Source organism: Vulpes lagopus, chromosome 2 (genome assembly GCF_018345385.1).
Source record: "Vulpes lagopus strain Blue_001 chromosome 2, ASM1834538v1, whole genome shotgun sequence".
NCBI classification, from domain to species: domain Eukaryota; kingdom Metazoa; phylum Chordata; class Mammalia; order Carnivora; family Canidae; genus Vulpes; species Vulpes lagopus.
The window spans coordinates 156098735-156122059 of NC_054825.1; the positions used below are offsets into that span (position 1 = coordinate 156098735).

At 44.7% G+C, this 23325-nt stretch overlaps 1 protein-coding gene across 2 annotated transcripts; it reads left to right on the top strand.

The window, feature by feature from the left end:
- The first annotated feature begins 492 nt into the window (after window positions 1–492).
- On the top strand, window positions 493–23243 carry NOL8 (nucleolar protein 8). Of its 2 annotated transcripts, XM_041746375.1 has the most exons (17): window positions 493–1092; window positions 1180–1321; window positions 1786–1848; window positions 3122–3200; window positions 5149–5284; window positions 5779–5847; window positions 7708–9525; window positions 10730–10822; window positions 11263–11385; window positions 11565–11655; window positions 13544–13682; window positions 14622–14699; window positions 18890–19158; window positions 20530–20650; window positions 21122–21192; window positions 22559–22638; window positions 23071–23243. In XM_041746375.1, the coding sequence occupies exons 2-17, from the start codon at window positions 1183–1185 to the stop codon at window positions 23119–23121; spliced, it is 3420 nt and encodes a 1139-aa protein (XP_041602309.1). In that variant the 5' UTR covers window positions 493–1092; window positions 1180–1182; the 3' UTR covers window positions 23122–23243. The 2 variants fall into 2 exon arrangements, with proteins under 2 accessions (XP_041602309.1, XP_041602310.1); XM_041746376.1 differs by lacking the exons at window positions 493–1092; window positions 1180–1321; window positions 1786–1848; window positions 3122–3200 and having other exon boundaries at window positions 5241–5284; window positions 7707–9525.
- The last annotated feature ends 82 nt before the right edge of the window (window positions 23244–23325 follow it).

A 23325-nucleotide genomic window follows, 5' to 3' on the forward strand; every position in this document is an offset into this window, starting at 1 on the left:
CTGCCCCCGCACATAAAGGGCTGGCTCCCACACGAAGCCCGAGGGCGCGGCAGCCTCCCCCTCTCCGAGTGGACTGTGGAGCCGCCCGGGCGAGCGAAGCTTCCGGGACCACGTGACCCGGAGCCTCAAGCTTTTCCGTCCGCTCCTTCACTTTGCCATGCTGGTCCAGGAATCAAAGAATCCGAGGCGATGATTGAATAGTAGGAATTAGGGATTTTCGGTTTGGCGTCCTGAGGACATTGAGGGCAGGATGATGGCGGCCTCGCGGCACTCCAGAGGGCCGCAAACGAAGAGTACGCGGGAACTGAGTACGGTAGCGGAACCCTAGGAAGCTGGATTGGAAATCCGGGAGGAAGGAAGACAGACCGCGCCTATTGGGCCACGTGACTAGAAGTTAGGGACCTGAGCACCGTGGGGCGCGGACCGCGCGGTGGTGAAGTGGACTTGGGGTGCGGGAGGAGGCGGGGTCGTCTCTGGGTCTTTGGGAGGGAAGGGTGGGGGGAGGCCCCTGGAAAGCTGGGGGCGGTAGCTCACGCCCCGAGCTCTAGCGCGGCTCTGGGCGCTGTTCGGAGTCGCGCGTGGTGCGGTAGGGGTCTGGCAGTCTTGGGGGGTGGGGAAGGTCCGTGCCCTCTAACCCCAGAAGGGCTTTCCAGCACCCTTCCCGGTGCAGCCTGCCGGGCTCTGAGATCAGAGTAGGTGGTCACGGTGTGCTTCGGCGCGGGTTCACCCTACCTGAGTCGCCGCCGTGCGAGCTGTGGAAAAACGGCCTGTCCTCGCCTCGCTGGGCAGACGCCCGCGGTGTGGCCGCGCGGGACCTGCCTCCCCCGTGTGTCCGTCACGGACGGAGGAGCACCGGTCTGTGCCCAGGCCACGTCTCGTCTCCACCGGTTGCACTCCAAGTGGGCGAACGAATGAAGGGAAAACACTAACAGCTGCACACATCAGTGGCGGGGAAGTGTGTCCGCGTCTGCGCGGGTGTACGACTGCGGTTACGAAGTGCGTTCCCAGGACACGGACTCAGCGCCTGAGCAGAGTGTCCCCGGATAAAATTCGGAGGGAGACCCAGGTCCCGGCGACCCATGTGATCTGGAGGTTCGGGGAAAGGAGCGGGGGTTTGCTGCGGAAGTGACAAGAAGTAGGAGACCGTTCCGAGTGGGTGGAGACGTGTTTTCCCCGCAGGACATGAGGGCAAACGACGCGGTAAAGCGCCTGTTCGTGGGCGGCCTCGGCCGGGACGTGACCTCCGCGGACCTACGGGACCGGTTCAGCAGATTCGGGGACGTTTCCGAGGTAGAGATGATCACTCGGAGAGATGACCAAGGTAACTCGTCCTCGTGGGTCCTTAAGGCCTGTTCAATCCCTGTGGAGTGTCATAGAGTAGGGAAGCCCTAGGGCGGAGTGGTGTGTGTACAGCCCATGCTGCGAAGGTGTGATATAAAATGTGGAACTGGCCCAGGTTTACATTTCTGAAGTCAAAAGGCATTCTAAATTGCAAAACATCTGCTTTCTGAAACATGCAGCTTTCCATTTACAAAGCTAAAATTCTAATATTTACCAGGTGTCCTGTTAGACTGTAACATACAATTGAAACTTTAACTGCTTAACCCTTCTTTTTCTTTTGAAATATTTTGATACGTGCATACAAAAATGCAATCTTTGTATCCAATGAAAAACAAGATTTTTCTTTGAAAAAGTAAGATTCCAAAGGTCATTGTTCTAAGTTAAAAACTTAATCATTTTTACATTCTGTGGGTAAAAGTTTAATCCTTTTTTTTTTTTTTTAAGGAAACCCACAGAAAGTCTTTGCATATATCAACATCAGAGTGGCAGAAGAAAACCTGAACAAATGTAAGTAAGATTGTTCTATTCTTTCTATTTGCCAGTTGATGTCACTGTATAACTTAGAATAACTTTGGTACTAAATCTAAACCTTAACCACCACTTGAGAAACATCCAGAGCAATAGCCATGGTCAAGAGAATCCCAACATCCTACAACTCAGCAGATTTAGGTCCATCCCATTTGGCGGCAGCAGACATATGGCAGATCATTGCTCAAACGTGGTATTCTCAGATATTTTAGACAAGAGAACACATGTTCATAGAAACTGTTAAACATTGAATATTATGCCAATCTCTTCCTTTCCTGGTGTGTTCATTTCTCAGGCAGCATATTCTTTTCATTAATTATCCTTAGGGGGGCTTTACAGCATGCCCTTGTAAGACTATATTCTTAAAATTATGAAATCTCTATCAGTAATGTGTGCGACTTATTAGAGGCTGCAAAGTCAAGACACTGAAAAGAAAACATGCTAATGGAGAAAGAGAGCCATCAGCCTTCTGTGTTCTCATTTGCCAAAAAAAAAAAAAAAAAAAATTGATGTATTCTCTTACTTAGTGAGAAATAAGTGGTGGTTAAGAACAGCTCTGCTATGTGACTTGTGACAAATTGTTTAACCTAGAAGCCCCCGTTTACTTATCTGAAATGTGACAGAGATACTGCTGATGTCATCACCATAAAGTTTAAATTGAGTAAAACATTTGTGCTTAGTGTAGTACCGAAAACATAGAAACTTCTGTTTGTGGTTATTACTAATGAAGTTGATGGTAGGTAATAAGAATCCGCTTTTGGGGCGTAGCAGTTGAAACCCAGTTTAGTCGTCTGCAACTAATTTATTTGCAAGTTACATAGCAATAATTAGCGTGAGACAATGAAGTTCTACAGGATTTCAGTGTTTTCTGATTCACTCTCTAAAATTAATTCATGTTTTATAGTTTTAGTAGGAGTGATAACGATGAAATGTCAAATAAATGTCATTCACCTGAGGTTCCTAGCATATCTTTGTGGAAGAATGATAAATTTCGCTCTATGTTTTACACGTTTGCTTTATTCAGTTCTTTCAGGAACACTGGTTGATAGAGAACTTAAGGACTCCTTGGTGGGTCACAGAGCTGACACCAGGATCTAGGCCTTTTCTCCCTTGGTCGTGTTTGCTGTATCTCTTCTGTGCCTCTTTGTGAAAAACAAGTGTGCTTTTTTGGTACTAGCTAATTAGAAAAGGCACATACTGCCATATATTTCTGCATCACTATGTATTTGGGTAATAATTCTGTGCTTTATAGGTATGTCTATTTTAAATAAAACAAAATGGAAAGGTGGAACACTACAAATTCAACTGGCAAAAGAAAGTTTTTTGCACAGGTAAGATTTGTTCTGCATGAATTTAAACCCTATTTCATTATATTGTAAGTGGTTTTATACATTTACATAATTGATTTGAAACTATCAAGTAGTGTGTTACTGTGATCTTAACATTCAAACATTATAAGTAGAGCTAAAATCCCTTTTTTTTTTTTTTTTTTTTTAAGATTTGATTTATTTTTTCATGAGAGACACAGAGAGAGGCACAGACACAGGCAGAGGGAGAAGCAGGCTCCATGCAGGGAGCTCGACATGGGACTCGATCCCAGGTCTCCAGGATCACACCCTGGGCTGAAGGCGGCGCTAAACCACTGAGCCACCCAGGCTGCCCTAAAATCCCTTTCAACTGTGACTCCCTACAACCCCAGATGCACAAAAAAATGCAGTATGTTTACATATGTTGTTTTTTTTTTTTTTTTAAGATTTTATTTATTCATTTGACACAGAATATACAGGTAAGGGTAGCAGAAGGCAGAGAGAGAGGAGCAGACTCCCCACTGAGCAGGGAGCCCAACTCGGGACTCAATCCCAGGGCCTTGAGATCACGACCTGAGCCAAAGTCAGATGCTTAACTCACTGAGCCACCCAGGAGCCCCCAACATATGTTTCAACTTAGGGTATATTTACCTACTTCATCTTTGTAAACACAACCTTCTGTGAGGCTGTAGATGATCCCCCTTTTTTGTAATGATTTAGCACTGTTTTAGAAAATAGACTATACCACAGGGTACTTGGTTGTCCCCCTCTGATGATGGACATTTAGACTTTTCCACTTCTCATAATAGATGAACCTTGAGGATGGTCTTACATAGTGCAAGGGGTTTTTGGGTTTTTGTCCACAGAGGAGTTGCTATATCACAGGCTTATGTACATTTAGAATTTTAGTAGACGTTACCAAATCGCTTATGTTGATTTTGGCTGTTTATGATATAATCATACAAAGACACAAAGATAATAGGAAGTCCCTGTATGAGAGGCATAAGGTTAATTTTGCAAGTGACTTAAAAATAAGGTATTGTAATAACCATTAGAGCATATTAAGATCCTGAGAGATACTATTCTCAAGGAGAGAGATTCTGTGGGTTTGGGAACTTTCCAAATAGGAACCAGTTTAGGGATGTATAGCTGGCGTGACCAGAAGAGTTGACTAAGTTGTTCTAGGACCAGGAAATGGGAAGTAGACTACGGAAGGCAGAGTTTGAAGGACGGTGAGAATCTGACACGGCTTTTCAGCTCAGGGCCTCTGTGAACAGGGTAGTGATGGGACTTTATCCATTAGCAATTCAGTGCCTACTCTGCAGGAGGTAGAGCCCTGGTTCTGAGCAGGGTGAGCATGTAGTGCTGCTCCTTGGGAATATCTGGGCATGTGTGCTTAAAAAGCATGACTCTGGGATCCCTGGGTGGCGCAGCAGTTTGGCGCCTGCCTTTGGCCCGGGGTGCGATCCTGGAGACCCAGGATCGAATCCCATGTCGGGCTCCCTGCATGGAGCCTGCTTCTCCCTCTGCGTGTCTCTCCCTCTCTGTCTCTCTTTGTGTGACTATCATGAATAAATAAATAAAATCTTTAAAAAAAAAAAAAAAAAGCATGACTCTGTCATTCTGGAAGGTGGAACATAAAGGAGACAGACCAGAGGCAAAGAAGCCCATGAGGATGGTCAGTGTAGCTGCCCAGGCCTGAATAAGTTGGGGGAGTTTGAATTGGAAGCTTGAAATGGCATTCTACATTCTTTCCATTTAGAAGGTGAAAATAATCAGGACTTGGCAGATTGGGCTCTGAAAGGCACCTCTTTCTCATAAAGAGTGGAGCAATTGAGGATAGAGGGGAAAATTGAGAGGTCCTAAATAATCACTATGAAGTGAAACAGCTTTACAGGATCTAAAAAAAAAAAAAAACATTGTTGAGAGCATGGTTAGCTTTCAACTCTTTTATTTATTTATTTTTATTCAGATTGGCCCAAGAAAGAGAAGAAGCAAAAGCAAAGAAAGAGAAATCAACAATAGGCAATACCAGCTTTTTGGAAAAGATGAAAGTGGTGGATTTCCATATGAAAGCTGTGCCAGGAACAGAAGTGCCAGGGCACAAAGTGAGTCTCTACTGGCAGCCTGAGTAGCCCAGGAACCGAGTCCTCAGTCTGTGTGACCATGGGTGCTGTGTCTAGAGCAGTTGCTTTTTCCCTTGCTTTGAAGCACAACCCAGGCAGTGCTCTATGGTTTTCAGAGTGTGTTTACAAGTCTCCAGTAAGCACAGTTCTCCCTCATCTTACAGGAAGAAATCAAAATCCAAGTGAAGGTGGGTCTCCCAAGGGACATATGTGGTGAGGCTACAACTTTTAATGATTGGTGTTTTTGTTGCATTCTACATGATTTATATGGGACTCATAGCTGCCCCACTTGTCCTTGTTTTTCTTTACTCATACACTCTTTTTGAAAACTCATGTTTCATCATCAAAGACAAAACCCAACAGTAATCATGACTTACTATAAGTTTGATTTTTAAAGTTATGTTTATACAATGAAGTTATTTTTTTCCATTTCTGACATACATAGTAAATGTATTCTTTTTTTTTTTTTCTTTTAGAATTGGGTTGTGAGTAAATTTGGAAGAGTCTTACCTGTCCTTCACCTAAAGAATCAACATAAGCGTAAAATATCCTTTCAGTTGGCCTTTCAAAGTAACTATTATTTACCACAGCAGCGGATACTTACAGAAGTTCACTTCATCCCATTAGAATTTCACTGCCTCTGTCAGTAAATTTTAGATGCTTAAATTTTTATGTTCTACATCTCTAGGCAAGATAAGACCTACCTGCTTACCAGTATGAAATAATGAGAGGCAAGTGAGAGTGTAAAGAGGTTTTATACTAGTGAGTGACATAAGTGACACTTGTCAAAGCACTTGAACCTGTTAACTTGTTTGACATGATTCAGGGCCATTCCCTCGGTACTACAGAAGGGTGAGGCAGCTCGGCTGTAGTGAAAGAAGGCATTGGAGGAGGTGGGGTATGGTTTGCATAGCAGAAAGTGATAGGAAGAAGACCAGGCAGAGGGAAGGTGGTAGGTAGGAACATGTAGATAGATGGGCAGGAGAATGGTGAATTGAAGTCATGTGTACCCTGGATGTGCAAATGTGGATACCTGTTCCCTTGAGGAAATGAAGTCAGATTGTCTAGGACCTTGAATTCCTAGCATCACAGGCTTGTGGATAGAGCTGTAACCTTGTGTGCCAGTCAGAGAAGCAAAAGCAGCTCCAGGTATTCCAAAGGGGATGTGGTATATACAACTGGGATAAACAGGTGCTGAAGGAGCAAGCAGCTGATGGTCAGTATGTCCACTGCAGCAGACCACTACCACCCAGAGAACCAGAGGTATGTCCTCATTACTCACAACTGCTGTGCTACCTGGGGCCCCTGGAGGCCTGGCCACACCTGCTCCTGCTCCCCTGCCAGGGCCCCTAATGTCAAGGAAAGCTGACATCTTCTCAGCCTTCCCTGTGTAGCAGCCACCAACAGCAAGAGGAGGACATTCAAGGACAGTGTGAAGCTGGGCAACAAGAGACACCGCCTGGCACATCTCACATATTTGGTGTGCCTTCAGTAGTTACCAAAGGCTAATTTAGTTGTCATTAGGAGTGATCTCCCAAAGCAACATATGCTTGCCTATTCATGTTTTAGAAAATCAGCAAATGCTAGCTGTCATCACAACACTTTGACATTAACTAGAATTTTTCTGGACAATGTCAGCAACAAAACAGGCCTGGGAGAGAATTACTAGCTTTCTAATAAATATCTACAAAATGGGGCTCAGCAGTTTAGCGCCGCCTTCAGCCCAGGGCCGGATGCTGCAGAGCCGGGATCGAGTCCCACGTCAGGCTCCCTGCATGGAGCCTGCTTTTCCCTTTGCCTGTGTCTCTGGAGACCCGGGATCAAGTCCCACGTCAGGCTCCCTGCATGGAGCCTGCTTTTACCTCTGCCTGTGTCTCTGCCTCTCTCTCTCTGTCTCTCATGAATAAATAAATAAAATCTTAAAAAAAAAAAAAAAAAAAAAAACCTACAAAATGCGGAGAGTGACCAGAATATGGAATGGATGTTACTGAGCTGGGAGAATCAGAGCTAGAATGAGCCAGTACTGAGGAGGCAGGAATGGCCAAGTACAGTTGGAGTGAAGGATGTGCAACACCCAGCTGTGCCCTGCTCATGCCCCTGTGCCCTGCTTTATGGTATCAGTACAGGTTCACAGAGAACTGCTTGTGGCCCCTGTGCCTGGAATATAACCTGAACAGGTTTGCTTTTCCTGCGGGTGAACCATGATGGTGCTCGGTTTCAACTCTGGACATGCCAGTTTCACAGACCTGAGGTCACCCAGGGAAGTGCCCATATTGCTTGATGAGAAAGGGAGGGCAGGCCAAGTAAGGGAGCTGCTCAAGATCAGACTCGTCCTTGTACTTCACCACAGTGATGGGTTTTCCTAAAATCTGGTGCTTCTGTTTTATTCCTTGACTTGTGGTAACATCATGAAGTATGACCCATCAAAATACTGCCACAACCTAAAGAAGATTGCAGAGGATGTCACACATGCCACCCCTGTCTCCAGCCTCACCTGGGAACTGGAAGGCGGGGATAACCCTATGAATAAGAAGCAACGAGGGGAGTTCTGTGCTGTTCACAGCCCCCTCCAGAAGAGAGTCAAAGTGCAGAAGAACGAGGCACCTGCTGCATCTCCAGCTGTGAGAGCCAGACCCCACACGGTCCGGAGGAGTCCACATCCCACACAGCAAGACGCAGCACAGGAAGTGCCCTGTAAACCCATCACTACTCAGTCACCCCATGCCCCTGCTTCTCACTGCCAGAAACTTAAAAACGTATTTGTTCAGACCTCTGGCATGGGAGCTGCCAGGAGCAGAGATCATATGTCTGATGACGATACTGATTCTGAAGAGGAGATAAGACTAGTGATTGCTCGAGAGGAAAGCCTGGGGAAAACCACATGGTCCTCAGTGGGTGACTCTGCAGATGAGCCATTTGAAGTCGTACGAGGGGACTTCAAGTCAAGTGTCCAAAAGCTGCCTTCCGTAACAGCGTTAGGCATCAGTGGCGTCTCCTGCCAGGATGGGGAAGGTAATGTTCTAGGAAATGAAAGCAACTATGATTCAGGAGATACAGATGAGATTGTCACAGCAAAGAAAAAGGCTGGTAAGATCAAAAACACAGAGTTTTCACAGATGGAAAGGTCTGCATGCAAGAAAACATCTTTGAAAAATAGAAGAAACTGTGAGCTTTCAGATCATTGTGTTAAAGCACAAAAAAGAAAGACTAACCCAGAGCAAGCCGTTGGTGCTAGGGTTACACCCCACTGCAGCAGCAGGGAAGATGCAGGTTCTGAGGCAGAATTCTCTGAGTCTTCGGGAGATGAAGAGTATGACGCCATGATGAAAAACTGCCTCCGTGTGCAGCTCACGTTAGCTGATCTGGAACAGCTGGCTTGTGGTGACCTTCAGTCTCCAGAAGATCCTGAGAGCAGTGGCCAGGAAACTACCGCCAAGGCTGACAGGGCTCCAGGTGGCCTGCAGAGAGCCCGGCCGTGTATCCGTCCCGAGGAGATTGTGGCTGCCCTTTTAGAAGGAGAAGAGAATGCTTGTGAAAAACAGAAATCAAAGGAAAACAACTTAAAGCCAAAATTCCAGGCTTTCAAGGGGGTGGGCTGTCTCTATGGAAAAGAATCAGTAAGAAAACCCTTAAAAGAGAATGTTGCCTCTGACAATGTAAATACAGATCAGAATTCCTTGAAACTTGGTCCCAGCAGCATGTCTGTGGAGAAGGGGTGTCCACCTGCCTATGGCTCATCAAGCAAAATAACTCCTCTCCAACATGCAAGGAGGACAAATGACCCAAACCAAACTCAACCTCGAAAGAGACAGTCTGCTTTCAAGAGCCAGGATCACATGATGGTGTCCCCTAGCAGTTTGGAAGTGGGATGTAGAAATCCTATTCCTAGTCTGTTGCCATTAAAAGATGAGAGATCTTTAAGTATTGGTACAAAGATCCTCACGGTAGGCTTTGATGAAGACTGCTGCCACAGGACCAGGGAGGCTGGAGAGGGCTCCGGGCAGAGTGGCCAGCCAGCGACTGGGAAAGCACCAGGGGACTCTTCCAAAAGAGATGCTCAAGAAAGCAGTGCCAGCTTCCCTCTTGGTGTGAACAGTTATTCCAGGGTTGATGCTAAGCAGAAGCATGCTGAAGACAATCAGAAGCGTTTGGCAGCCTTGGACGCAAGGCAGAAAGCTAAGGAAGTGCGGAAGAAGCTGGTTCATAATGCGCTGGCGGACTTGGTGAGTGCGTTCCTGGTCTGGGCACCACAAGTCCACCCTTCCTTCCTGTGGAGGCATCCCAGCACCCACCCTTCTCACGCTGTGTTCCTTGAGTTAGAAGCTTTTGTCACCTTGTATCTTTATACCAGAGAAATCGAGATTGAATTCTGTTCACTGAAAACATTTTAAAGTTTTATTTGTGATTTCTTTTCCTTTGGAAGCTATAACTGGTGTAATTCTGTGATGCGTCCTAATGTGTCAGAATTCACATATATATTCTGCTAAGATTCTCTATGCTGACTTTACCCATTCTTTCAACAACCATGTCTGTGAAGTCCCGGCCATCATAGCAGTGCTAGGCCTGTGGAATGAGGATTGAGGTGCCACTGGCGGCCATTGGCTCATGGTGTTGTGGGCACAGAGCCGTAGTTCAGGCCCATGGAAGCCAGAGAGAAGAGTGCCCATGCACCCCAGCAAGTCAGCTGGGAGGAGTGGTGGGGGGCTCCCTCAGCCTGAACAGAGTCTAAGGTAGAGGGATCTATGGGAACTGGCTGATGGAGGCAGAAGGGTGGGAAAGGAGAGGAAAGACATTCCGGGGGAAGACGGGGGCAGTTTGTACAAAGGAGAGTTTGCAGTCAGTGTAACTGGGATGTACAGGGACGAGGATGCTGGAGTGAAGAGCAGGGCAAGTGGCAGGAAGGCTCTGGATGTGGGACTTTGTTCTGCGGCTGTGGAAAGAAGGGGGTGAAGATTCGTGTGTGTATATTGAAACAGAAATCCACACACTACGGCTCATAGGCATCCAGCCCAGGGCCCGTTGTGGTATAGCCTCCAAGCCAAGAATGCTTTCTATGTTTATAAAGCATTTTAAAGAAGAAAATACAAGACCAGGATTATATGTAGTCTACAAAACCCAAAATATTTTCTCTCTGGTCCCTCACAGAAAACAGTAGCCAGCTCGACCTGGGAAAGATGGTTCAGGCCCTAACAACAGGGGAGGTCATGAGCCAGAACCAAGGCAGTGACAGTGGGAATAGACTTAAAAGATACCAGGAAGGTCCACACTTGGAACTAACTTGAGGACCAACTGGGCAAGAAGTCTTAATTTTCCATCTTAGGAAACAAGTGGGTGGTGGCATTCACACTAAGGAATGAGACAGGGCCTTGGCCAGGAAAGGAGACAAGGGGCTGTCTTATGGTTTGATACCTTTGTCCACTCCTCTAGGATGGTCATCCAGAGAATAAGCCAACACACATCATTTTTGACTCTGACGGTGACAAAGAGGAGCAAAGCCATCTGGGTGAGGAGCCCATGGAGGTAGGTAGCTGAGGACATCCTTGTGGGCATTCCACCACTCTTGGCTACCAGGGCCTCCTCACAACGGCCACATTCAACATGAGGTCCTCCTGAGCCCCCAGGGCACCTCCGACCACCATTCGCACCAACACCTGGGGCCTTGGAGACTTTCCCCCATATGAATCTCCCCTCACATAATCTGCCAGGCAGCATCACTACTAGTGAAACCCTGCAGACAGTGCCCCCCCACCCCCAATCCAGCTGTCCTCAGAGCTCCCCGCTTAGTGACCCAAGAGGCCATGCCAATGTGCTTGAGTTAGGAGTTTCTATACTAACCATCGACCCTTTCCTGGGAGATGCATCTGGGTTACTGGTTCTTAAATGAGAGAGGAAGATTGCAGATTGCCTCAGTTGTTAATGAGCACTGCTGTGTGCGTCCACCATGTGTATCTCTGTTCCAGGAGTCCATGAGCAGAGCATCTGGGAGGCTGTTTGATAGCAGCGAGGATGAACAATCTGGATCCGAAGATGATAGTCACAGGTTCCAAATTAAACCTCAGTTTGAGGGCAGAGCTGGGCAGAAGGTTAGTGAAGACCAGATAATCCCACCTGCAACATGTCATCGTTTGTGGTGCACTGAGTCCACCCGGGTAGAGCTGCTGTCTGGGACTCCAGGGTGTGGGAGGGGCACGTGCAGGGTCTTGTGTAAGAGCATGGTCATGGAAACATGGCTCCCAGCTGAGCTGTCTGTGTGTCTGTGTAGCTCATGGACTTGCAGTCTCACTTCGGCACCGACCACAGATTCCGCATGGACTCCCGATTTCTGGAGAGTGACAGTGAAGAGGAGCAGGAAGGTAAATATCTCACTGTCCCAACAGTCCTGATGTCAGAGCTGGGGGTCCCTGTGAAGTCAGGTGGTTGACAAGACACTGCACTCAAGACCTGGAACCGTGAGGCTTGTGCTGCCCTTCTTCCCGGAACACAGTTAGGTCTTGGGTCCCCAGAAAAGCCATTCCTTCCACCCTGCCAGCTTTCTAGTTACCACTCCCATCTTTTTCATTCTAAACTTGAAATTAAAGCATAAAGTGCATGTAATTCAGAAGCGGTGGCTTTTTATTGAAAATGCACACTCTGATTCTTTGAGGTGAGTATTCTATGTAGTCTATGTCTCTGAAAACCAAGGTTCATAGAGTAATTTTTACAGGGTCCACACCAACTTGTGTTTCTGAGCCATGGAATAGCCTGCTTTGGGTGCTGTGACTGGAGATTGCCTTCTGAGCTTTGGCCTCTTGAATCTGTGTTCCCTCACAGCTGTGGATGCCTGGTTTGTCAAGTGCCCTGGCGTTACCGCAGGCTCCCACCTCTGCAGCCTGCCTGTGGCTTCTGTCGCTATTGACCACTTTGAGATGTTCTCTTCCCCCTGCAGCCTAACTCCCCTCATTTTCCTCCTCATTCTCTTTGCTTCTAGGTTAAGATGCTTCCTGAGGTCCTTAGGTTCCCTGTGGCTTCAGCCTCTCCTTGTCCATGAGTTGTTTCCACATGTGGGTCTCCTCTGCTCCAGACTGTTCTGTTCCCAGCGCCTGATGGACGTTTCTCACTGGTGTCTCTGCTCGCAGTAATGCTATGCAAGCCACCTGTGGTTCTCTCTCCAGCAGCTCAGACCCCCCTGTATCTGCTGGTGGCACATCCATCCTTAGCACAGTCAGAGGACCTTTTATTTCATTCCCTCCCAACTTTTCAGGCTTAATTTTTAGTGAATCACAATGACTCTTCTGCAGGCAAGTGACACAGGTCAAAATGAAAATTGCCATTTTTCAAAGTGAAAGTTGTCGCATATTAGCACATTCATGTGATTCAACCTAATACACTGTAAACACTGCATTTTCTTCAATGTATGTGTTCATTTTGTTTCCTACACCTGGCAGACACCCCCTCAAGGGATCCACTTTTCTTTCCTGCCTTAGACTACACCTGGTTTATAAAGCATTTCTTGATGCAATTGAACATAGTGTCTACCTCCTTTGAATCCTTAGACATGTGGGGGATTTCTATAGAGAACTTACTTAAACTAGTGTTTTATTCAGGTATCTACTTAGTTGCTTATCTTCTGCAGTGAGTTCAGGGATCTTCCAGGCATCTCTGTATTTTGGTCTGTAATCCAGACTAGCTGTGTTTGTTGTATGATGTTTGCGTTTCTTGTCATTGAAGATAACAGTGTAACAGCGTTTGGGTCCATGATGCCCTGCGTGTGTAGGACACATAGCTCTTCCTGCAGCATTTATTATTGAATCAAAGGCCGAGGAACTGTCTCACAACGTGATAGGAGAGTTGCCATCCATCACTATCTTTCATTTTTAAGTTGACATGTAATATAAAATAGGTTTTTAGAGTGTTAGAAAGTCAGAGTCTGTAATCTCCATGGTTTTGTGATTGGCATCTTGCTATGTTACATTACCTTAAAACTTTGACTTTACCTTAAAAACTTTGACTTGTCACTGAAAGCCATCAAATGCAGATTGTTTTCATAATTACAGGTGGAAATGAGACTTTTCATTTGTTGGTCATGTGACTTCTGGATTCCCTGTGGCACTGAGGGTCATGGGGTTGGGGAGCTTAGGAAAATGGGTTTGGATTTTTCTCCTGTCTGAACGTGCTTTGCCCATGTTTGATACTTGATAATTGATGATTGAGGCTCCTCAAGTTGTTTGCCAAGAGATTACTAAATGTCCCTTTCCCTCTAAGAGGTAAATGAGAAGAAAACAGCCGAGGAAGAGGAGCTTGCTGCAGAGAAGCTCAAAGCCCTGAACGTCGTGCAGAGTGTTTTGCACACCACCTTGAGCAACTCTATGCACAAAGGATCAGTAGCTGCCAAGAAATTTAGGTGTGGTTTATGTTCTTGTCTGTTACACCCTATTTTCCTTGGACATAAATGCCTAATTGAACTCAGTTTAAAACTAGGCCATTAAAAAAAAAAAAATGAGGCCATTTTAACATCCTAGGGAGGGCAGTTGGCAAAATGTATCAGACCCTCAAAAATACACTTATTGTTGACCCAGTGGCTCACTTCAAGAAACTAAAATTTTTTCTCTATTTTTGTGCTTAGATGTCAGAGCGGCATTGCTTTCAAGTGAAGCAGCTGGGCAGTGGTTTCAATATTAACTGTAAAACTATATAAATGTAACTTTTCATTACAGAAAATTTTAAACACAAAATTTGTAGAAACTGGTGTACCAGTTGGTGACTGGAGAACCCTGGTACACCGGCTTCTCCAGTCACCAACATGTGATCACTTCTCTGGTTTTTTTTTGTTTTGGGGGGGGCTTTGTTTGCTTTTCTTTAAGCTCTTTGCCCAACAGGGAACGTAAACTCACTATCTGGAGATTAAGAGTCATGTGCATTACAGACTGAGCCAGCCAGGCACCCCCACTTTTCCTTTCTATACTTTTACTCACTTCCCCCTGTTTTCACTACTAAAATACTTAAAATATAATTAAATTAAATTTATGTTTAATTATATTTTATAATTAATTTTAATTTAATTAATTTAAAATATAAAATATTTTATGCAAATCCAGCTTTATCTGTATTTTAGTATGTGTGAAATAATTTTTAATGTTAAAAAAAGATTCAGAGAAACTCCAAACTAGGTAACTTAAGATATGACTTTCTGATAAGATTCTGATACTCTTCTTTGAGTGTGTGGTTTTGTCTTGCTCAAAAACTGGAATTGTCCCAATGTTGAATTATAATTTGCTATTAATTTTTTGCATTATGTTCTGATTTCTCTCTGCCAACTTATTCATGTCCGTTATGTACACAGGGACGTCGTACGTTATGATCCAACAAGGCATGACCACTCCACTTACGAGAGGAAGAGCAATGATAAACCAAAGGAAAGGTAAATCAGGTACTTCTCTCTGTAGCAGGATCATAGAAACTAATCTCATTTCAGACAAGGAGAGAAATAGACAGTAACCCATCTCCGCCCATTGGTCCGCATCGTATTTGTTTAGGACCAGGGAGGGAAAAGTTAGAGTGAAACTATTGTCATGGTGGAAAAGGTCTTCCCTTTAAACAAAGGGATCTCATGCATATAAGTGACACATGTTCCTGGGCCCGTGTGGTGTCCCCATCTTGTATTACTGTCTCTTGTCTGTGGTAACACATCACCATAGACTTGCTGAAAACCACAGAAGGTATCTTCTCGCATTTCTGGAGAGTAGGAGCCTGAGATCAAGGGTATTAGAAGAACTGTGTTCTCTTAGGAGGCCGGGGGCAAACGTCTGTGTCCCACCTCACTCCTGGCCTCCACTGACTGCCAGCAGTCCATGGCATCCCTTCACTGTGGCTGCCATGGCCTCCTGTTCTGTGTCTTTCATCTTTGTGTCTATTATGGGGACACCTGTGATTGCACTTAGGGATAATCCTGGAAAATCTCCTCTTTGTGAGGTACTTAATAACTCTACAAAGACCTTTTTTCCAAATAAGGGAATATTCACAGGTTTTAGAAATTAGGGCCTGGACATATCTTTTTGGGGGCAGCGATTCAGTCGCCTACTCTGCTGTAGTGTGATAGAGCTGCTGTTTCCCGCGCATCTGCTGTCACACTCAGTTTGTTAAAAACTGCAAATACATGGAGCAACCACTACTCTGCCTGGTTTAGTGCCTTTATTTTCCTACCATTAAAATCACTAAGGGCCATGCGGTATGCTGAGTTAGAACCTGGAATAAAAAAGACATTTGGTGAAGAAAATGGGAAAGTGAGAACAAGGCTTGAGTTGAGTTAACCGTAATGTATTGATAGTAACCTTTTAGTTCTGTTGACTGCGTTGTATTTACAGTGAATGCTGCCATTCGGAGAACTAAGTGAAGGCTGTTTGGGATTGGTGTCTCCCAGAGCAGATGACCCAAAGAGAAGGAGGAGGCCATAGCCTTCAGTCTTAAGTCACTGACAATCTGCCTTATTCAGTTTTCTTGAAACAAGTCACCAACTCCAGCCCATATACTGTGATGGGGGTGGGGGGCTTGGAAACTACACCTCTTAAGGGGAGAAGTAATGAGGAATTTGTGAACATACTTGAAACTGCCATAATCTGCCCATTGGCCACAGATTGTGTATACATTCTTGCCACATGCAGGATACACTCACCCCTCCCTGGAGGCCCCAGAAGCCTCACTTGTACAGTATCTGTTCACAGTCTGGGGTCCTCTCATCCAAATCAGATCTAGAGGCAGATGAGGCCCAATGGTCATGGCTCCTTTAGTACAGCTCTTCTGATGAGAGACAAGAGGACTGTGAGCTTACAGGGACAAGTCACCTTTCCCTCCACAAACACACAGTGGTGGCACAGGCTCAGGATGGCTGCTGTCAGCCCCGCTGTTCACCTGAGGGAAGCAGGAGGCATGGGGGTCACTGGCCCACAGCAACTCTAAGGTCCAGACCGGGAAGTGTGGGCAGTTTTTGGCTAGAACCACAGGACTGGTAATCTCTGTGGTTCTTGACTCTGCCTTCTGAATCATCCTTTTGTTTTAGTCAATGGTGGCATGTGTTGGTGACTTAATGATTTTTCTCAGCCTGCTCTTTGCTTGTAGAAATGTGGGAATCCAAAAGCCTCATCACTGTAGAATGCCTTTATACCTGTCGATCCAAGCTGGTGTTTCCGCTAATCTATTTCTCTTAAACTATTGGAGGGCCTCCTGTGAATCTTCTTGAGGTTTACTCTCATGAGGCAGAAACCACAGCCACCAGTCATTTCTGAGAGAAGCTGTTTTACTGTAGGCTTCTGCTGAGACGCCACCTGTAAAGTCTTTAGGAGTTTTATTGGTCAGATGGTTGAGGTTTTTGAGCTATGACGAGGGTCTTAACAAAGGAATTTTCTTTCTATTTAGACTGGGGTCTATAGATTTCTCTGTTACAGATCAGACAGGAAGCATATTGTCTGTTGTGGTGACTCTGCTCTGCCTTCATGAGAGGGAAATGGCCATAGCTGATCAGAAGCAAAGTGAAGGAGGCTGTGTTCTAATAAAAGTATTAGCCAGACACGTTTACACTCACATAATCTATCCATGTCACAAAATCGTGTTTTTATTTTTCCAGCCATTTCAAAGCATAAAAGATATTCTTAATCTGCAGTCCACATATAATTAGGCAGCAGCCTGGATCTGGTTCTTGGGCATAGTTTGCCAGCACCTGCTTTAGACCATGTTTTCCTGTGTCTTAGATTGGATCTTTGCTTAGAGGCCATTACTTAAATTTCATGTCATTTGCCTTCTAGAAATTAGGGGTCTTCCAAACCATGAGGTCCAAGCTCCTATAAGAAAGTCTTTAGTTTCACTGTCTGCCCATTTTGTACCACAGGCAGCAAGAAGAAACCAGCAGATACCTTCAGACCCTCCCAGACGTCTTCCTAGCTCATTCCCTATTTGTAGGCATTTCCCAAGTTCTCCTTTAATGGAGGTGACACAGTGCTGTCCAGCTTTGTGCCGTAGCAGAGCAAGGATCCCTTCCATCTGGGTTCCAACAGCATTTACCTCAGTGTCCTTTTAGGTCCTATTTTCTGTGGGTCAGGAATTTAGGGATGCTTCACTGGGTAGTTGTGGCTCACGCTCTCAGAAGACTTCCTGCAGGATGACCCACCCACATGTCTGTTGGCTGGAGGCCTCAGGTGCTTGCCTTACGTGTGGGCACTTGCGTGCTCTTCCAGCATGGCAGCTGGCTCCCCCCAAAGCTGGCGATGTGCAGGGGAGAACACAAGAACGCTGTGGTGCCTTCTGTGACCCTCAGTAGTCACACACCCTTCACATCTGCCTCATTGCATTCTTCAAGGTCCATGAAGCCCAGCCCACACTAGGGAATGGCAGAATTCCACATCTTAAGGAAAAAGGATCAAAGGGTCTTCGGACCACTTTTAAAACCACCACATAGTAGTTCAGGGATAATCTCATGGAACTGACTAAAGTACGCCATTTTTCATAGAGCTCAGTTTCATGGGCATCTCTGTCTTAAATCCTAGCAGGTTGGTGTTTTAAATGAAGTATTAAAAATTTCTTTCCAGGGCAGCCCCAGGTACCTCAGCGGTTTAGCGCCGCCTTCAGCCAGGGTGTGATCCTGGAGATCCGGGATCGAGTCCCAGGTCGGGCTTCCTGCATGGAGCCTGTTTCTCCCTCTGCCTGTGTCTCTGCCTCTCTCTCTGTGTGTGTCTCTCATGAATAAATAAGTAAAATATTAAAAAAAAAAAAAATTCTTTCCATGATAGTCTCTCCCAATAAGATAACCATTTAGGACATCTTGTTCACTTACTATTCTAGGTAATACAGTTAGAATTTTGGCCCAGTATTATTCATGATATGTGGAGTGGGCTATAATAGGAAAAAGGATTTTAATTTTTTTTTTTTTTTTAAGATTTTATTCATGAAAGACAGAGAGGCAGAGACGCAGGCAGAGGTTATCAGGCTTCATGCAGGGAGCCTGACGTGGGACTCGATCCCAGGTCTCCAGGATCAGGCCCTGGGCTGAAGGCAGTGCTAAACTGCTGAGCCACCCAGGCTGCCCGGATTTTAATCTTTTAATAGCTCAAAACTCAATGTTGGAAACAGCTATGTAAGGTTTTGTCTGAGATCAAAGAAAATAAATGCAGAGCAGGAATATAGTAACATCAGCATTTCATATCAAGATAGACTTAGCATGTTTATAATTCATTTTTAAAATTTAATTATGACAATCTTTTTACACCAATTTTGTAAAACAGCATTTTAGAACTTAGAAGTTAACAGTTTAAGCATGTTTGTTTTGTAGTGAGGTAACAGGCATGTTGCAGTTAAGTGATTTTGTTGCTTAAAGCTAATATCTCAGGTGTGATTTCTGGAATGTGCAGAGGATAGGATGATATGATTTGTGTATAATGTTTGGAGTTGCTTGGCATAGTTTTGTGTATTAAAAGCTTATTGGTCAGTTTCTGCTTTTATGAATAGAGTCTTATATGTGAATCCTCTTGGTTGTTGAAAGAATGAGATTTGTTTTCCAAGGTGTTCTTGTAATTTCTGGCAACTGATGGTCTATTTGTGATGTGTCTGTAAATTTTACTGCAGTAAAGCAAAACGGAGGAAGCAAAGGGAGGAGGCCGAGAAGCTGCCTGAGGTGTCTAAGGAGATGTATTATAGCATTGCTGCGGACTTAAAAGAAATATTTCAAGCTACAAAAGTTTCCAGTGAAACAACAGACAACACACCCTCTAATGAGACTTGTGATGGTGAGAAAGTGGAAGTCCATAACCCCACCACTCTGACGACTGGGGCTGAGCAGCCTAGCAGCTTCACCTTCTCCTTTTTCGATTCAGATGTTAAAGATGTAAAAGAAGGTACTTTTTAATTTTTTTTTTTAACACTTTCCCTTCAGGCAGCTTGAACGTGATTGATTCTGTGTTAAGTGTAATGGTGCAACATTAGCAGAGGGAGGAATTTTTTTTCTTCCATCAGATGAACAATATAAGATTCGGTGTCATATGGCCAAAAACAACATAGCAGGAGCTCAGTGTGACACCAAGGGAAGCCAGAGAGTGACGTGCAGCCTGCCTTCTTCTGAGTAGAAACAATCCCCAAGAGTATATAGTAAGCCCTTCATCTAAATAGCTTCATGCCTTACGTGCAGTTAGAAAAGCCAGGACCTGTGGGAAGCCAGTGCCATCTGGTAGGGAAAGGAGGAAACACACTCCTTGGCTCTAGACAGGTCTACTTTGTCATCCATATGCCAGTTGTTTCAGACATTCTCCATGGAAGTGGGCGAGAACCTGAAGAAAACAACAAACATACAATTTTGCATTCCATTTCAGAAAGTTTACCTGTAAAGGCCAACATGAGCCAAAGTTAGCAATGCCTGTTACCTAGGGACAGTCTCCCCTGGTAAGAGAGACCACTGTTCCTCCTCTGGTGTTCACAGTGGAAAGAGCGTTCCTGGAAGTTCACTGTAAACTCCACAAGAGTACATGCTCACATACACACAGTGTATGTGAAGATCAGCACTCAGTACTTCATGTCAGTTCTGTGCTCCTCCAACAGGAGGACAGTGGTCCAGTTTTTCAAAATTAGTTGTAATTAAGATACGGTGGTACAGTCACCGTATGCTCTGTTGACAGCATGCTCTGGCCCATGTTGTCCGTTTAAGGACCAGGGTCAGTTGCAAACTCTTGAGTGGAGCTGCTGTGATATTGACGGTAATTCCTACAGCCGAGAGCCAGGTGTGAGAAACTGGCCTTGGAATGAGCGATGAGACCCCTCCATGACCTAGGAGGTATGACTTTGGTGCTTGGGGAACCTGGGGCACTGTGCACAACTTTCAGCAGCTCCAGAAAGTGTAAACATACATTCCTTTCCTCAGTGATGAATACAGGAGGGAAACCTGTATTCACTGCATTGCGCTCTATTTTAAGCTTCTCTTGCTAGCACAAGTGCTACTCTTTGGGTTCCTTCTTTTAAATTATGTTGCCTGTTTATAAACCTTCGGTTTTTATGTCTTTTTATAGTATTATCATATTCTTTATCAGATCACCCTGGCAATGCCAAAAAGTAGGACACCTTCTCTCAATTCGTATTTAAAAATCTAAAAAGATGCTACCTATTTTAAATTAATGGTTAAGATCCTGGACACTTACAGATATATGTGCATGGTGAAAGTGACCAAATGAGTGTGTGTGGCTACAGCCCTGTCCCCTTCTGTTGCCATGACAACACAGACACCTACAGAGCCGAGGCAGTGAAAATTGGGAAGGTTGTCTGGCAGGGAGCCTCTCGTTTCCAAGACAGCAGCTCCGGAGAGGAGGATGTTGCTGAAGAAACAGAAGGCAGGAAGTCCAGGTAAGCAGTTTCTTTCTGCAGAAAGCCTCAGACCTGCTGATGGAAGGATCCACAAGACAACGTAATTTCCTTCTCGGCTCCTTTAGAGTTCTCTAGCCTTTTTGTGATGGGAAGCATGTTTCCTCTTCCTTCAAACTGGGTAGCACTGGATTGGGGGGTATGAAGTCCCTGGTCTGGAAGGAGGACCCCGGAGCCATCCCACAGGAAACACTGGCTGGTTGGGGTAGCAATAGTGGGATGAGACCGTCGCAACCAGTGTGGGACTTCAAACAGTCCTTGTTACCAAAGTTTCAGATACAAGAGAGGAATCCTGAATGGAGACAAGGCAGAGTCACTTTAAACCAAAATGAGCAAATAGAGAGGAGATCTATTTAAGGAATGGTTCACTTATATTTGCAGTGGAAACATTTCATCTGAAATACTGAAATAAACTAACCAGTATCTGTCTCTCTCTCTCCTCTTTTGCTTCAGAGAAGTATCATTACCTGAAAAAGAGAGCACTAGATTTTTCTTTTTTTCTAAGAATGATGAAAGACTCGGTGGTAAGTCCATTTCTCCGTTAAGTGGTATAAAACAGGAAACAGTACAGTTCTCACCACTACACATTCCAATACAGAAACACACATCCAGGAAAGAAGCATTTGGCAAAAATTGTGACCCTTTGCAATGCCATGTGGTTTAGCGGTCCCTGTTAGGCTGATGCTGATGGACTTGTTAAGCCCTGGAATACTGAGAGCTCCCACTCACACCTCCCTCCCTCATTCGTTATTGATGAAATTTTGGAATATAGGTGGGGTTTAGTGGGGTGAAGTCCAGAGTTGGCGACCAAAGAAGAATTCTTGAGATGTCTTTGATATGAAATGGTGGTCTTATTAAATATGGGGACAAGACCCATAGGCAGAGCTGCTGCCCTGGGCCTGTGAGGGGTGGCTAATTATATACCTGGGAGTTGGGAGGGGTTTGGAAATAGCATACTCTGTAAGGAATTTTGGAAGCCAGGTTTCCAGGACCTTGAGGCAGGATAGCTATTGTTAGGAAGAGGTCACTTACCTCCGTCTAATAAAACCTGAGTCATGAGACCTTTTGGATGTATATGGGTGGGCCATGTGCTTCGGGGACGATCACCAACATGTATCTTGGGAGGTTAAAGATAAAGGAAATTTATAAAGGAGTTTTTATATTCCTTTGTAGTTAAAGTGGTTAAAGTAGTTAGTATAGTTAAAGTAGACTAACAGGATCCTGGGGGTCGGGCTAAGATTGCCTTCTGCCCTCAGCAAAGTATTAACATCAAGACAGTTGAGTCCATAGAGGAATGTCCCTCTGCCTGTTTCAAGGATTTGTCTATGTGCTGCCTGGGACTTGTGCTTTGTCCTCAGCTAGTCCTCTGTTCCCCCATCAATTATCATCAACAAGGGCTTCTTTGTTATGGGAACTTGCTTAGATTCCAGACCTGCAAAACTGTTTTTAGGACCCTGAAAGTTCAGGCTCTTGGTGAATTCTTTTCTTAAAGCCTAGCACAAACAGAAACCAAGATACATAATAGTAATACATAAACAGTAAAATCCTAGAAGTTCTATATTTTCATTTTGGTTCTTTTCATTTTGATTTTATTTTTTTATTCATGAGAGAGGCAGAGATATAGGCAGAGGGAGAAGCAGGCTCCCCATAGGGAGCCTGATGCGGGACTTGATCCCAGGACCCCAGAATCATGCCCTGAGCTAAAGGCAGATGCTCAACCACTGAGCCATCCTGGTGTCCCTCTATATTTTCATTTTGTAAAAAAATGGATATATATTCTTAAAATTAACAAATTAGGGGGGGGAAATGGTGTTAACTAGAATTGAAGCCCTTGATAATGCCAGCGCTAGTGTATCATCCATTTTAAAGGCATTAATCTCCTGCTTGTAGGTTCTGATTTATTCTGGAGAGGAGTGGGAAGTAATATTAGCAGGAATTCTTGGGAGACTAGAACAAACAACTTGCGAATGGTGAGTAACTATCTCTGTATTGATTGTCTCCTAAAATGTGCTATTTCGTTAGTATTTGCCTGGTGTAATGTTTCAGACACAAAGGGTAGCACCTGAGACCATGACTTAAATGCTCAGTTCCAGCGCACGGAGGGGCACTGTTTAGGTCACACACCTGGTGCAGGTTAGCAGCCTGCAGAACAGCCAACTTAGGGACCCGAGCTCCAGCCACACTTAAGTATCAGTAAATCACAAGATTTTTGGAAGACTAAAATACAGTTTCCATGGCAGACATTTAGAAAGTTTGAATACTCTTTGTTCATTCAAAGTGAGCACTCCCATAGTGGTTTACATAATTCTAACATTGAATAACCTGAATTTTATTTTTATAGCTACTGAACACCTTGAAAATGATTCACATTTATTTTTAACAAAGGCTTGATGTTTTTATAGGACTGTCGGAAGAAACATAAAGATGCCAAAAGGAGAGTGAAACCAAAATAATAAATGTCAGCATTGGTTTTGATATGTGAAGAAGCCTCGCCTATGGAAATTGGGTGATGCAGAAAATAATTTTAAGTGAGAAAGAATTCGTAGTGAAGGAGTATTAAAATGTGCTTGATGGATATCATTGTCTTTTTCTGTAGATTTCCTTTGTATCTCTTCCTAAGTAATTTTTCAAAAAATAACCTGAATTTTTTTTCAACA